This window comes from Ranitomeya variabilis, chromosome 6, assembly GCF_051348905.1.
Source record: "Ranitomeya variabilis isolate aRanVar5 chromosome 6, aRanVar5.hap1, whole genome shotgun sequence".
In the NCBI taxonomy this organism is placed as follows: Eukaryota; Metazoa; Chordata; class Amphibia; order Anura; family Dendrobatidae; genus Ranitomeya; species Ranitomeya variabilis.
Genome location: NC_135237.1, coordinates 424,834,686 through 424,848,839, shown reverse-complemented (window position 1 = coordinate 424,848,839; position 14,154 = coordinate 424,834,686). Strand labels below are relative to the sequence as shown.

General features: G+C 48.7%; 1 protein-coding gene across 2 annotated transcripts in view; it reads right to left on the bottom strand.

The window, feature by feature from the left end:
- MIB1 (MIB E3 ubiquitin protein ligase 1) overlaps nt 1–14,154 on the bottom strand; it is a 196,266-nt gene that overhangs the window by 97,351 nt on the left and 84,761 nt on the right. For both annotated transcript variants that reach the window (XM_077270343.1, XM_077270342.1), the window contains exons 5-7: nt 10,046–10,112; nt 9,358–9,562; nt 5,588–5,771 (exon numbers count right to left, since the gene is read on the bottom strand). In XM_077270343.1, the coding sequence (XP_077126458.1) occupies nt 5,588–5,771; nt 9,358–9,562; nt 10,046–10,112 (456 nt within the window). The remainder of the gene's footprint in view (nt 1–5,587; nt 5,772–9,357; nt 9,563–10,045; nt 10,113–14,154) is intronic.

The window sequence follows — 14,154 nt, the reverse complement described above, 5'->3', positions numbered from 1 at the left end:
TGAATAACAAGGAGTATATTGTTGGTCTCCTCTTTGTGCAGTGGTAATTCATATTCGGGCATCATCACTATATGTAATTATATTTTTGCATGTTGCATTTAAATATGATACTATTTGGATCTAACAAGAATGTTCCAGTGTGGAATAAGTTTTAAATGTTTTTAACAGTGTGTTTTGTCTGTTTTTGGTGTGCAAAATAAAAATTTGTATATTTTTGGAAACTATTTGGAATCTGTGTGGTGATCCTACATCTATATGCATGTACCTGTTTCTATATATGGTCTTCATGAGTTTGCTTTACATGCATGGTGGTGATCCCAGACAAGTATTGATACAATAGTATGTGATGGTGCCCACTTAAATATATATTTCAGTTCCCATCTTGTCATGTGTGGGCCCCCATTCTGTCATGTGCTGCTCCCATCATGCACCCCCATTCAGTCATGTGCTGCTCCCATCGTGCGCAATCATTCTGTCATGTGCTGTTCCCATCCTGCGCCCCCATTCTGTCATGTGCTGCTCCCATCCTGTGCCCCCATTCTGTTGTAATGTGCTGCACCCATTCTGCCTGTTCCTGTTTCCATTCTGCCATATGTTGCTCCCATCTTTCTCTCTCCGGCTCTACTGCCCGAGTGCGGGCGGCTGTGCCGAGTGCGGGCGGCTGTGCCGAGTGCGGGCGGCTGTGCCGAGTGCGGGCGGCTGTGCCGAGTGCGGGCGGCTGTGCCGAGTGCGGGCGGCTGTGCCGAGTGCGGGCGGCTGTGCGTGGCTGTGCTGAGTGCGGGCGGCTGTGCTGAGTGCGGGCGGCTGTGCTGAGTGCGGGCGGCTGTGCTGAGTGCGGGCGGCTGTGCTGAGTGCGGGCGGCTGTGCTGAGTGCGGGCGGCTGTGCTGAGTGCGGGCGGCTGTGCTGAGTGCCGGCGGCTGTGCTGAGTGCCGGCGGCTGTGCTGAGTGCCGGCGGCTGTGCTGAGTGCCGGCGGCTGTGCTGAGTGCCGGCGGCTGTGCTGAGTGCCGGCGGCTGTGCTGAGGGCCGGCGACTGTGCTGAGGGCCGGCGGCTGTGCGTGGCTGTGCTGAGTGCGGGTGGCTGTGCTGAGTGCGGGAGGCTGTGCTGAGTGCGGGCGGCTGTGCTGAGTGCGGGCGGCTGTGCTGAGTGCGGGCGGCTGTGCTGAGTGCGGGCGGCTGTGCTGAGGGCCGGCGGCTGTGCTGAGGGCCGGCGGCTGTGCTGAGGGCCGGCGGCTGTGCTGAGGGCCGGCGGCTGTGCTGAGGGCCGGCGGCTGTACTGAGGGCCGGCGGCTGTGCGTGGCTGTGCTGAGTGCGGGGGGCTGTGCTGAGTGCGGGCGGCTGTGCTGAGTGCGGGCGGCTGTGCTGAGTGCGGGCGGCTGTGCTGAGTGCGGGCGGCTGTGCTGAGTGCGGGCGGCTGTGCTGAGTGCGGGCGGCTGTGCGTGGCTGTGCTGAGTGCGGGCGGCTGTGCGTGGCTGTGCTGAGTGCGGGCGGCTGTGCTGAGTGCGGGCGGCTGTGCACGGCTGTGCTGAGTGTGGGCGGCTGTGCGTGGCTGTGCTGAGTGCGGGTGGCTGTGCTGAGTGCGGGCGGCTGTGCTGAGTGCGGGCGGCTGTGCTGAGTGCGGGCGGCTGTGCTGAGTGCGGGCGGCTGTGCTGAGTGCGGGCGGCTGTGCTGAGTGCGGGCGGCTGTGCTGAGTGCGGGCGGCTGTGCGCGGCTGCGCTGAGTGCGGGCGGCTGTGTGCGGCTGTGCTGAGTGGGGGCGGCTGTGCTGAATACGGGCGGCTGTGCGTGGCTGTGCTGAGTGCGGGCGGCTGTGCTGAGTGCGGGCGGCTGTGCGTGGCTGTGCTGAGTGCGGTCGGCTGTACTTACTGCCTGAGTGCGGCGCTGGCTATAATGGATACAGCACCCCTGCAGCCAGCACAGCGAGGGCTGACTCCGCCCACTCGCGTCACTGGTCACATGCTGGTGGTGACATCATCGACGGTCCTGGAGCTCCGCTGGGCTCTACAGCTACCCTGACTGGAGCTGCAGAGCACGGAGCCCCCATGGCCGGTATATTAGGGGGGATACGATACAGGTGTGTGTGGAGCCCCCATGGCCGCTATATTATGGGGGATACGTGGGTGTGTGGAGCCCCCATGGCCGGTATATTGGGGGGGGGGGGGAATAAGTAAGTTCGGCTGCATCACTCTGGTCCAGACTGCGCAGGCGCGGTGCGTCGCGCTTGCGCAGTCTATGAAGGCTTCGGACAGAGTGACGCTCCCACCGTTATATTATAGATACTAATTACAGGCTGCGATCATGGCTCCCCAATGCAGACCTTATCTTTTCCCCCAGTGGCCAAAGTAAAAATTTATCAAAAATATTGAAGTAATTAATTTAACTTTGTATTAAAATCAATCTATCTATCTATCTATATATATATATATATATATATAAGAGGCATCGTGATTACGCGCTAATACCGCCCCCTGCACAGTAGCTCCGCCCCCACCACATTACCACACACAATCCCGCCCCCCCACCGCATCACCACACACAATTCCTCCCCTTACCACATATAATCCCGCCCCCCCCACTACATCACACTCGCTAATCCAGCCCCCTGCACAGTAGCTCCGTCCCCCACATTACCACACACAATACCGCCCCCCCACCACATTCTACACACAATCCCCCCCACATTACCACACACAATCCCGCCCCCCCACCACTACCACACACAATCCCGCCCCCCCTCCACTACCACACACAATCCCGCCCCCCACCACATTACCACACACAATCCCGCCCCATTACCACACAATCCCGCCCCCCCACATTACCACACACAATCCCGCCCCCCCACATTACCACACACAATCCCGCCCCCACCACAAATAATCCCGCCCCCGCCACAAATAATCCCGCCCCCACCACATTACCACACACAATCCCGCCCCCCAACCCATTACCACACACAATCCCGCCCCATTACCACACACAATCCCGCCCCCCACCACATTACCACACACAATCTCGCCCCCCACCCCATTACCACACACAATCCCGCCCCACCACAATCACCACACATAATCCCGCCCCCCCACTACATCACACTCGCTAATCCCGCCCCCTGCACAGTAGCTCCACCCCCACAACACCATAACATAATCCCGCCCCCCACATTACCACACACAATTCCGCCCCCACCCCATTACCACACATAATCCCGCCCCCCCAACCACATCACCACATATAATCCCGCCCCCCACTACATCACTTGCTAATCCCGCCCCCTGCACAGTAGCTCTACCCCAACCACATCACCACACATAATCCCGCCCCCCACCCCATTACCACACAATCCCGCCCCCACCACATAACCACACACAATCCCGCCCCACCATATAACCACACACAATCCCGCCCCACCACATCACCACACATAATCCCGTCCCCCCACATCACCACACATAATCACGCCCCCCCACATCACCACACATAATCACGCCCCCCCACATCACCACACACAATCCCGCCCCCCCACATTACCACACATAATACAGCCCCCCACATTACCACACATAATCCCGCCCCACCACCATATTACCACACAATCCCGCCCCCACATCACCACACATAATCCTGCCCCCCACCACATTGCCATAGAATCCTGCCCCCCCACCACATCACCACACACAATCCCGCCCCCCCACCACATTACCACATATAATCCCGCCCCCCCACCACATTACCACACATAATCCCGCCCCCCACCACATTACCACACAATCCCACCCCACACCACATTACCACATATAATCCCGCCCCACCACCACATTACCACACATAATACCGCCCCCCACCACATTACCACACATAATACCGCCCCTCACCACATTACCATACATAATCCCACCCCCACATCACCACAGATAATTCTGCCCCCCACGACATTACCACACATAATCCTGCCCCCCCACATTACCACACGAGGCTCCGTCCCCACACATTACCACACGAGGCTCCGTCCCCACACATTACCACACGAGGCTCCGTCCCCACACATTACCACACGAGGCTCCGTCCCCACACATTACCACACGAGGCTGCGTCCCCACACATTACGACACGAGGCTCCGTCCCCACACATTACCACACGAGGCTCCTCCCCCCCATTACCACACGAGGCTCCGTTCCCACACATTACCACACGAGGCTCCTCCCCCCACATTACCACACAAAGCTCCTCCCCCCACATTACCACACGAGGCTCCGTCCCCACACATTACCACACGAGGCTCCTCCCCACACATTACCACACAAAGCTCCTCCCCCCACATTACCACACGAGGCTCCGTCCCCACACATTACCACACGAGGCTCCTCCCCCCACATTACCACACGAGGCTCCGTTCCCACACATTACCACAAAAGGCTCCTCCCCCCAACATTACCACATGCAGCACTTCCTTTCTATGTAATTCAACCACTTCAGCCAAGGTAAACGTACATTTAATTGCATAATCCCCAGCAGCATTAATTAGATAGCAATGAGCGCGCCGAGCGTTAGCTGGCTGGAAACAGCTAGTTTATTATATAATCAATGATTATTAATACAAAAATTAATATCACGGCACCTTCCCTTTAATATTGAGCACATATGCCAAGGAAATCTCCAGTCATATGGCACTGTGAACAATAAGTCATGCAAACGGTGAAATACGTAAATAAAAGCAACCATTGCATATAAAAGGATATAAAAAGGATATACTGATCCATACCTGGCAAACGGAATCTCGAAGTACTGTATTTTCTGGCGTATAAGACTACTTTTTAACCCCTGAAAATCTTCTTAAAAGTCGGGGGTCGTCTTATACGCCAGGTGCCGTCTTGTACGCCAGGTGCCGTCTTGTACGCCGAGTGCAGACACCAATGTGTATATGGTGGGTGGGGGGGGAGTGGTCCGATGACGAAGAGGGGGCGTCTTACAGGAAAGTGTGAGTGGAGTATCCCCCATTACCTCATTGTAGCTGCAGCATGGGGTCTCTGTGCTGGGGAGAGGCGGCAGCTGCTGCTCCTCTTTGTGCCGCTTGGGTGCTGTGCTGTGGGGCGGTGGCCGCCGCCGCTCCCCAGCACCCCACACTGCAGCTACAATGAGGTAATGGGGGATACTCCACTCACACTTTCCTGTGAGATGCCCCCTCTTCGTCATCAGGACCACTCCCCCCCCCAAAAGGCACATTAGTCACCGGCCCTATAAGACGACATACGGCGTATAAGAAGACCCCCGACTTTTAAGAAGATTTTATATTTTAACTGGAAAAGTTGGGGGGTAGTCTTATACGCCCAGTCGTCTTATATGCCAGAAAATACGGGTATATTTATTTTTTTCTCATTTCTGATAACAGAAAAAAATATGACTTGAACTCTATCTGTAACTTTTGGAGGATGTCCCTATCAGGTGTCAAGCTTAAAAATAAGAAAACACCTTGGAGAGATGTCACTGTCCATTTGATTCTCGGCAAAAAAAAACAACTAATGGTTTAGTAGACACTTAAAAATATTATTGATAAAAGTGCAATAAAACAGGCAAATAAGCCAACTTACCGGAAGCATGGCCTCCGCCCATTCTCCATGCCCTCTTTGTAGTAGTTTTATTCTCTCTAGATCATAACATATCTGTACAAGATCGCCCACTTGGAATTGCGATGTTCCTCCTTCAGCCCCTTGTGCAGCATCTCCACTTCGGACGACATTGGCTTTGGTCAGAACAGCGGGATTAAAGGTCCATCTAGGAATGAATTAGAAATCGTACATTACAATTTTGTAACATTACTGCTCTCTATTACATCAGGAACCATACAATATACAATCATTATCAGAAGAGCATTTTTGCAGACAGTACATTGGCTTGTCTTGCATTTATAAAATCTACAGCGGGTGAAATAAGTATTGAACACGGCACTAATTTTCTAAGTAAATATATTTCTAAAGGTGCTACTGACATGAAATTCTCAGCAGATGTCGGTAACAACTCATCCAATTCACACAGGCAAAGAAATCAAACCATAGATGATCAGAAATTAATTTTTGTGTAATAATGAGAAATGACACCGGGAAAAAGTATTGAACACATGGAGAGGGGTGTGTAAAAAGCCATGTAAAGTCATAACACCAGCTTTCAGTAATTAGAAAGCAATCCTGCCACTTAGTGAAAAATAATATCAGCTGGTTCAACTGATGTCCTACAAAAAGGTGTCTCATTACCAAGGTGCCACCCAAGAAACATCTCAAGATGGGTAAAACCAGTGACCGGTATCTCAAGAGCATCGCAACCTTATTGTAGCAAAACATTCTGATGGCATTAATTACAGAATTTCTAAACTGAAGGTTCCCGTGAACATTTTTGGGGCAATAATCCAGAATGGGAAAGAATATCATTTCACCATAAACCATCCATGACCACGTGCTCCCTGCAAGATTTCAGACAGAAGAGTGGGATCTAAGGGGTAAGGTTTCTCCTTTTGGAGAGTGACAAGCCAGGTCAGGCATGCCAGTATGAGGAGACAGAGGACTGAAAAGAATTATCAGAAGAGTGGTCCAAGAGCCAAGGACCACCTGTGGAGAGCTACAGAAAGACCTGGAACCAGCAGGGACATTTGTTTCAAAGAAAACTATAAGTAATGCACTCAACCTTCATGGCCTGTATGCACTCTCACCACGCAAGACTTCAACGCTGAGCAAAAAGTACGGTCAAGCGAGTTTAAAGTTTGCTCAACAACATCTAGATAAGTCGTGAAATACAGGGAGAATATAGTCTGGTCAGATGAGATCAACAGTGAACTCTTTGGATGCCATAATACACATCACATGTTTGGAGGCCAAAGGGCAATGCATATCACCCCAAAAACACCATACCAACAATGAAGTTTGGAGGTGGGAACATCATGGTGTGGGGCAGTTTTTCAGCAAACAGCAAAGTAAAACTTCAAAGTAAAACTTCATGTGACTGAAGGAAGGATGAATGGACAAATATATACAAAGACATTCTTGATAAAAATCTGCTACCATCTACCAGGATGATGAAGATGAAATGTGGGTGGACAGTTCAGCAAGACAATGATCTCAAAAACACAAACAAGGAAAACAAAAATGGCCCAGCTAATCACCTGCCCTGAATCCCACAGGAAATTCAAAGGGAACCTGTTAGCAGGATTGTGCATAGTAACCTACACACAATGTGAGGTCGGCGCCGTTAGGGTGTGTGCACACGTTGTGGATTTGCCTATGGAATTTTCTGTGTGGATTCTGCATCTCTTGGCAGAAAGCGCAGATCAAAATCTGCACTTTTTTTCTGCGGATTTTGTACGGATTTCATGCGTTTTTACCCCTGCGGATTTCTATTATGGAATGGGTGCAGAAACGCTGCAGATCCACACAAAGAATTGAAATGCTCCTCCTTTTAATCCGCTGCGTTTTCCGTGCGGAATTTTCCGCACCATTAGCACAGCATTTTTCTTTCCATTGATTTACCTGCATCGTTTCTGCGTGGAAAAAACGCGGATCTGCAGGAAATCTGCAACGTGTGCACATACCCTTATACTGAATAAAATGTTACCTTGGTTGATGAAATCCATCTTGTGGTTGTTTCTCAATCTTTATTTTCAGTTTTGTGTTAATGATATGCTCGTGCCCTAAGGAGGGGCTGGGGTATGTGGTGCTCTGATTATATATTCATAATGCAGCCTGCTAACAGGTCACTGCTCCCTCATTGACCCGCCCCATAGTTTGCAAAATGAATACCATCAAATACTGAATTAAAAAAAAAACGTTTCTGCAGGCAGGTGTCGGCCGTGTCACCTGCGCTGCTGCATAATTGAATGGTTACTGTGCACTTATTCCCTTTTGCAGATTTACTTGAGTGAGGTGTAAAGAAAAAAAAAAAAAGTCATTTTGAAACTGGTGCCCGCCGCGCCTGGGCAGTAGCAGATATCGATTTGTATAGAGATCCAATAGCTGCTGTTGCGCAGGCGGTGCCATTTTGCTGGAGAAGAAAAAATAAAATTCCTCCTCCAGGATGGCGCCACCAGCGCCTGTGCATTGACTTGCCTTGAGAGCTTGTGACATAGTTTCTGACTTTCACACAGTCAGAAGTTCGCTCACAAGATGGTGCTGTGGGACCAGACTGGCACCAAAAGAAGGTGAATACGCTGGAGGGTGAGTATATGACTGGGGCAGGGGACTTATATTTAAAGCACCACTCCAGCGGTGAAAAAAAAATGCTGGGGCAGTGCTTTAAAGCTGATGTGATGACAGCAAGAAAGATCTCCGGTAAATGACAAAGGCAAAATTGTGATGTCTAGATGACTTGTTCAGTGTCACCTAAATGGCATGTCTGGTAAGCCCAAAATTGGACCAAGGGCAATCAAATGAGAAATATGGGTGTCAATGGATCAATTATGTACGTGTGGGCCAAGGCCAGGCAAGCACGATTCATTAACCTAGATGAGGGAATAGTAGCAGAATTTGCAAGGCACTGCTCATTTCCACACTGAGAGGTGCAGAGCTTATGATGTTCATATCTGCCAAAATGTGTCCATGAAAGGCATGTATCGTACGCCTGTCCAATTCATTCGGGCCAGTGTATCCTGATAGTGGACATTTGTTTAAATACTCACTTCGATAGAAAGGTTTCAGTAAGTTACAATGCACTCTGTGTTCTTGGAATGGGGCTGCGAAGCTGCAGGTGGGTCAGAATGCTTTACTGACCCTTTCTATCACAGAAGGGGCTCACAGTGGGCTTGTGAGCATCAGAACTAGACCAAAGATCAGCGGGGCACCGTGGCTTGGTCTTATTCATAGTGTTATACATCATGTGTGCCACTTACCTGGGACGGAGATAGCACCTGGATGCACTACAGGAAGATGGCCATCTGGCATAGGCAGTGTAATACTGCGGGCAATGTTCTACAAGGAAACCTTGTATCCTTTCATCTTCCTATGGATGAGCACACATCACCAATCTGAGGCTGCCTTTTTCATTTGAGTAGGCAGTCCCACACTGGTGATTTTTCTAAATATCAAGTATTAACAAAACCCCTCAGAAGGATTTCTAATGTTCCCCGAAAGGGCCCGACTTGTGAAAGCCAGGCCTGAACTTCAGGGTTGCGGCATCCAAGCATGCAAAGCGGGATACAACAAACCTCCATGGCTGCTCTCGCCATGAAGTGGTGCAGCGTTTTTCCTGCCAACACACTTTTTTGCTGCAGAAACATCTGCTGTGAATCTTCAACATAAATACTTTAAAGCAGCAGCTTTGCGTTACAATCTCAGATAGCCGTTACAATTAAAGTAAGGAAGTTTTTCTATTTACTGACCTGTTTCCACTCGGATACTGCACCACAATATCATGATCTTCATCAATGCCGCAGACAGTGCCCGTGGTAGTTAATGTTTCAAACATGCCATCAGTCCATCCACCGTGGCCATGCTGCAACGACTGGACTATTTCCAACTCCAAATCAATATTTACAAGGTCTCCAATAAGGAGGCCTCCAGGGTTACGATTACCGTTTTGCTCACCTAAACACCACAAAAAATAATTACACAATCCTTAGAAGGACAGGATTTATTTCCTCAAGGGCAATACGTATTAATAATTCAGTGATGAAATCTGAAATTAAAGCTGTTGATACAAGTGCTGTTATTGAATGGAAATGAAGTGTAAATTGGCCAAGTGTAGCATGAAAACCCAAAGTGTTTGCCGATAATCCTTCCAAAACGGCAAAGATTATAATATCATATTGAATGATAAGGTCAGAAGTAAATCACTGGCGATCCTTATTGGGCTCTGCATGTGAACAGCTTCTAACTATAGCAACAGTCTGTAATGGAGCCTGCAACTACATGTGGAGGTCTACAGACCAGGAGGAGGTGCTGGGGACAGCCGGCTCTGCAGGTTAGCACATAACGCCGGGGGGAGGACAGCACGTTTATTAATATTTCCCTAACAATAACATATTAATCAGCAGAACGGACATGACAGCAAATGACCACAAAACTTACCCAGGACAGGACAATGGTCTCTGTAAAACGAACCTCCTTTGGCATCTTGCACACATTTCAGGTCAGACTGTAAGAAATATTTCATCCAGTAAGTAAATGCATAAACACATCAAAAACACCAATATATAAGCGAAAACAGATGCTCAGCTGGAAACTTCTAGAATGCAATTCATACAAGCAATGTTTAAAATACACAACACACATAAAAATAATGCTAATTAAGCTCATACAGACTTACAACTAATTCACACAGCAGTATTCTAGTCAGTACCTTGTCAGTTCTACTCCTGTGGTTTTGGCTTACAAATACTGATGTAAAATACTAACCAAATACTGCTGTGTGAATGAAGCCTTAGGTCAGGGGCCCCAACCTGTGTGGCTTGGGAGCCACGTGGCTCACAGGCCTTTGATGTGTACTTCTTGGCTATCAGCTCGGTGCATTAGGACCAGGCATAGCTAACAGTTCAGAAAAGCAGATCTCCACATGGTGACGTTTGTGTGGCCCCGCACAGAAAAACAATCTGGATGAGCATATGGTGGCCTCGGGGGTGCAGAAATAACGGGATAGGATGATATGTTCAGTCACGGGGTGGCTGACGCTGGGTGCGATAGTGTGTTTGATACAAGAATAGCGAATGGGAGTAAGATGGAGACCCCTGGGTGTAAGTATATGACCTCAGTGTGATTTCTGTGGGAAGCTTCGGCTGTCATTATACTGGTAATGGGGGCTCTGGGTGTCACTACTGTGAAGGACATGGAGAAGCAAGAGCTGGATGTCACTACTCAGGGGACTCGTAAAGTGGCTAGCGACCATCTAACAGAGCTGAATGTGGCCATCGAAAGGTTTGAGGCAACTGCCTCAGACTGTGACGCACACATAGGCTGCCATAGTCCAAAAGTACCGTATGCCAAAACAGTCCTGCAGTAAATGGGTTGTCCATTACTCTGAGAAGCCTCTCTCTAGCAATGTCAGCACTTGGCCAGTCAGTGTCGCTTGGCATAACAAGGTTAATGTGAATGCTGGCAAAACTAGCACTAACATAGCGGTTTTGTTTTTTGCTTCTTTTTTATTTATTTTACACGAGAAACAAAGGATTTAAAGAGATTGTCCACAACTCTAACTCAGTTACTGTTTTTGTCACAAATGCTTAAGGATAATGCCCCTAAATATCCCCATATTCCTTTTCTGCCAGCTTCATGTTACTTTACACCGTTTTGCTTCACTTCCTGTCCCCTGGCATCAGTTCTGAGGTCACAAGGATCACTTCCTTCTTGGAATCCTCTGCTTATTACTACATTTCCCTTCACTCCTTGTGCTCATACAGGGGAGAGCTGTGTCTGCAGCAGTATGCACAGGAGCAGTGTGAGCTCACTCCCACACATACACCAAGCTACACCAACCCATCAGTTTCCAGAGCCAGGAACTCCGGGGAGGACTGAGACATCACAGGGAGACAAGGGATTATCATCCAGAGATCATGCTGACCAAGGGAGCAGCTCAGGTTACAGAAGGGTTTGGGAAAGCAAGGTATTTAAAGAAGCGCTTATCTATGCCAGTTAATTCACATGTAAGAAACTTGTAAAGTAGTGATCAACCCCTTTCAAGTAGTAGTGGTTCAAGTAAAAGACAACCCCTTTAACTTCACAGATGTTTTTCCTTTTTTTTTTGCTGTACTGAAACATTTAAGTGTGTATGTTATTTAGTACAAAAGCTGTTACCCTGACTTTAGTATGCATTTATTTACACTGAAAACCAGAATGAAGATATAGTAAGTGTGGCATCTGATGGATATTTGTTAGGAGCACAGCTGCCTATATGTCTGGCAGGAAGAAGACAGACATAAATCAACTGTATAAAAAAAAAGCGGTGTGAACACAACCTATCTGCGACTGACCTCAATAACTCAACTAGAGCAATCTTCAGTTCCGCTAACAAAAGATTGATTCGGTCTTCTCCACAGAACAAGGCTGTATTGTGGCTGAACAGTAACCACAGTAAGACAATCCACCCAGCATGTGGACGACGGCAGAGACCTGTCTGAAGAGCTCTGTGTGAACGCTGCATGTGAGGCAGAGTCCTGTCTGAAGAGTTCTGTGTGAAGGCTGCATGTGAGGCAGAATCCTGTCTGAAGAGTTCTGTGTGAACGGTGCATGCGAGGCAGAGTCCTGTCTGAAGAGCTCTGTGTGAACGCTGCATGTGAGGCAGAGTCCTGTCTGAAGAGTTCTGTGTGAAGGCTGCATGTGAGGCAGAATCCTGTCTGAAGAGCTCTGTGTGAACGCTGCATGTGAGGCAGAGTCCTGTCTGAAGAGTTCTGTGTGAAGGCTGCATGTGAGGCAGAATCCTGTCTGAAGAGCTCTGTGTGAACGCTGCATGTGAGGCAGAGTCCTGTCTGAAGAGTTCTGTGTGAAGGCTGCATGTGAGGCAGAATCCTGTCTGAAGAGCTCTGTGTGAACGCTGCATGTGAGGCAGAGTCCTGTCTGAAGAGTGCTGTGTGAACGCTGCATGTGAGGCAGAGTCCTGTCTGACGAGTTCTGTGTGAACGCTGCATGTGAGGCAGAGTCCTGTCTGACGAGTTCTGTGTGAACGGTGCATGCGAGGCAGAGTCCTGTCTGAAGAGTTCTGTGTGAAGGCTGCATGTGAGGCAGAGTTATGTCTGAAGAGTGCTGTGTGAAGGCTGCATGTGAGGCAGAGTCCTGTCTGAAGAGCTCTGTGTGAACGCTGCATGTGAGGCAGAGTCCTGTCTGACGAGTTCTGTGTGAACGCTGCATGTGAGGCAGAGTCCTGTCTGACGAGTTCTGTGTGAACGCTGCATGTGAGGCAGAGTCCTGTCTGATGAGTTCTGTGTGAACGGTGCATGCGAGGCAGAGTCCTGTCTGAAGAGTTCTGTGTGAAGGCTGCATGTGAGGCAGAGTTATGTCTGAAGAGTGCTGTGTGAAGGCTGCATGTGAGGCAGAGTCCTGTCTGAAGAGCTCTGTGTGAACACTGCATGTGGACAACGGCAGAGTCCTGTCTGAAGAGTTCTGTGTGAACACTGCATGTGGACAACGGCAGAGTCCTGTCTTAAGAGTTCTGTGTGAACGCTGCATGCGAGGCAGAGTCCTGTCTGAAGAGTGCTGTGTGAACGCTGCATGTGAGGCAGAGTCCTGTCTGAAGAGTTCTGTGTGAACGCTGCATGTGAGGCAGAGTCCTGTCTGAAGAGTGCTGTGTGAACGCTGCATGTGAGGCAGAGTCCTGTCTGAAGAGTTCTGTGTGAACGCTGGCATGCGAGGCAGAGTCCTGTGTGAAGAGTTCTGTGTGAACGCTGCATGCGAGGCGCTGGTGATAATCTGCATGTGGAATCTAGCTAAGCAGGACACTGGTCTGTCAGTCTGTGGCGCCCTTCTTCCCAACCATCATTTACAACACATAGTCCTGTTACTGCATACATCACACTTTTCAATTAAGCCAAAGATAATATTAACCCCTTCATGACCCAGCCTATTTTGGCCTTAATGACCTTGCCATTTTTTGCAATTCTGACCAGTGTCCCTTTATGAGGTAATAACTCAGGAACGCTTCAACGGATCCTTGCGGTTCTGAGATTGTTTTTTCGTGACATATTGGGCTTCATGTTAGTGGTAAATTTAGGTCGATAATTTCTGAGTTTATTTGTAAAAAAAACGGAAATTTGGCGAAAATTTTGAAAATTTCGCAATTTTCACATTTTGAATTTTTATTCTGTTAAACCAGAGAGTTATGTGACACAAAATAGTTAATAAATAACATTTCCCACATGTCTACTTTACATCAGCACAATTTTGGAAAGAAATTTTTTTTTTGCTAGGAAGTTATAAGGGTTAAAATTTGACCAGTGATTTCTCATTTTTACAACAAAATTTACAAAACCATTTTTTTTAGGGACCACCTCACATTTGAAGTCAGTTTGAGGGTTCTATATGGCTGAAAATACCCAAAAGTGACACCATTCTAAAAACTGCACCCCTCAAGGTGCTCAAAACCACATTCAAGAAGTTTATTGACCCTTCAGGTGTTTCACAACAGCAGAAGCAACATGGAAGGAAAAAGTGAACATTTAACTTTTTAGTCACAAAAATGATCTTTTAGCAAC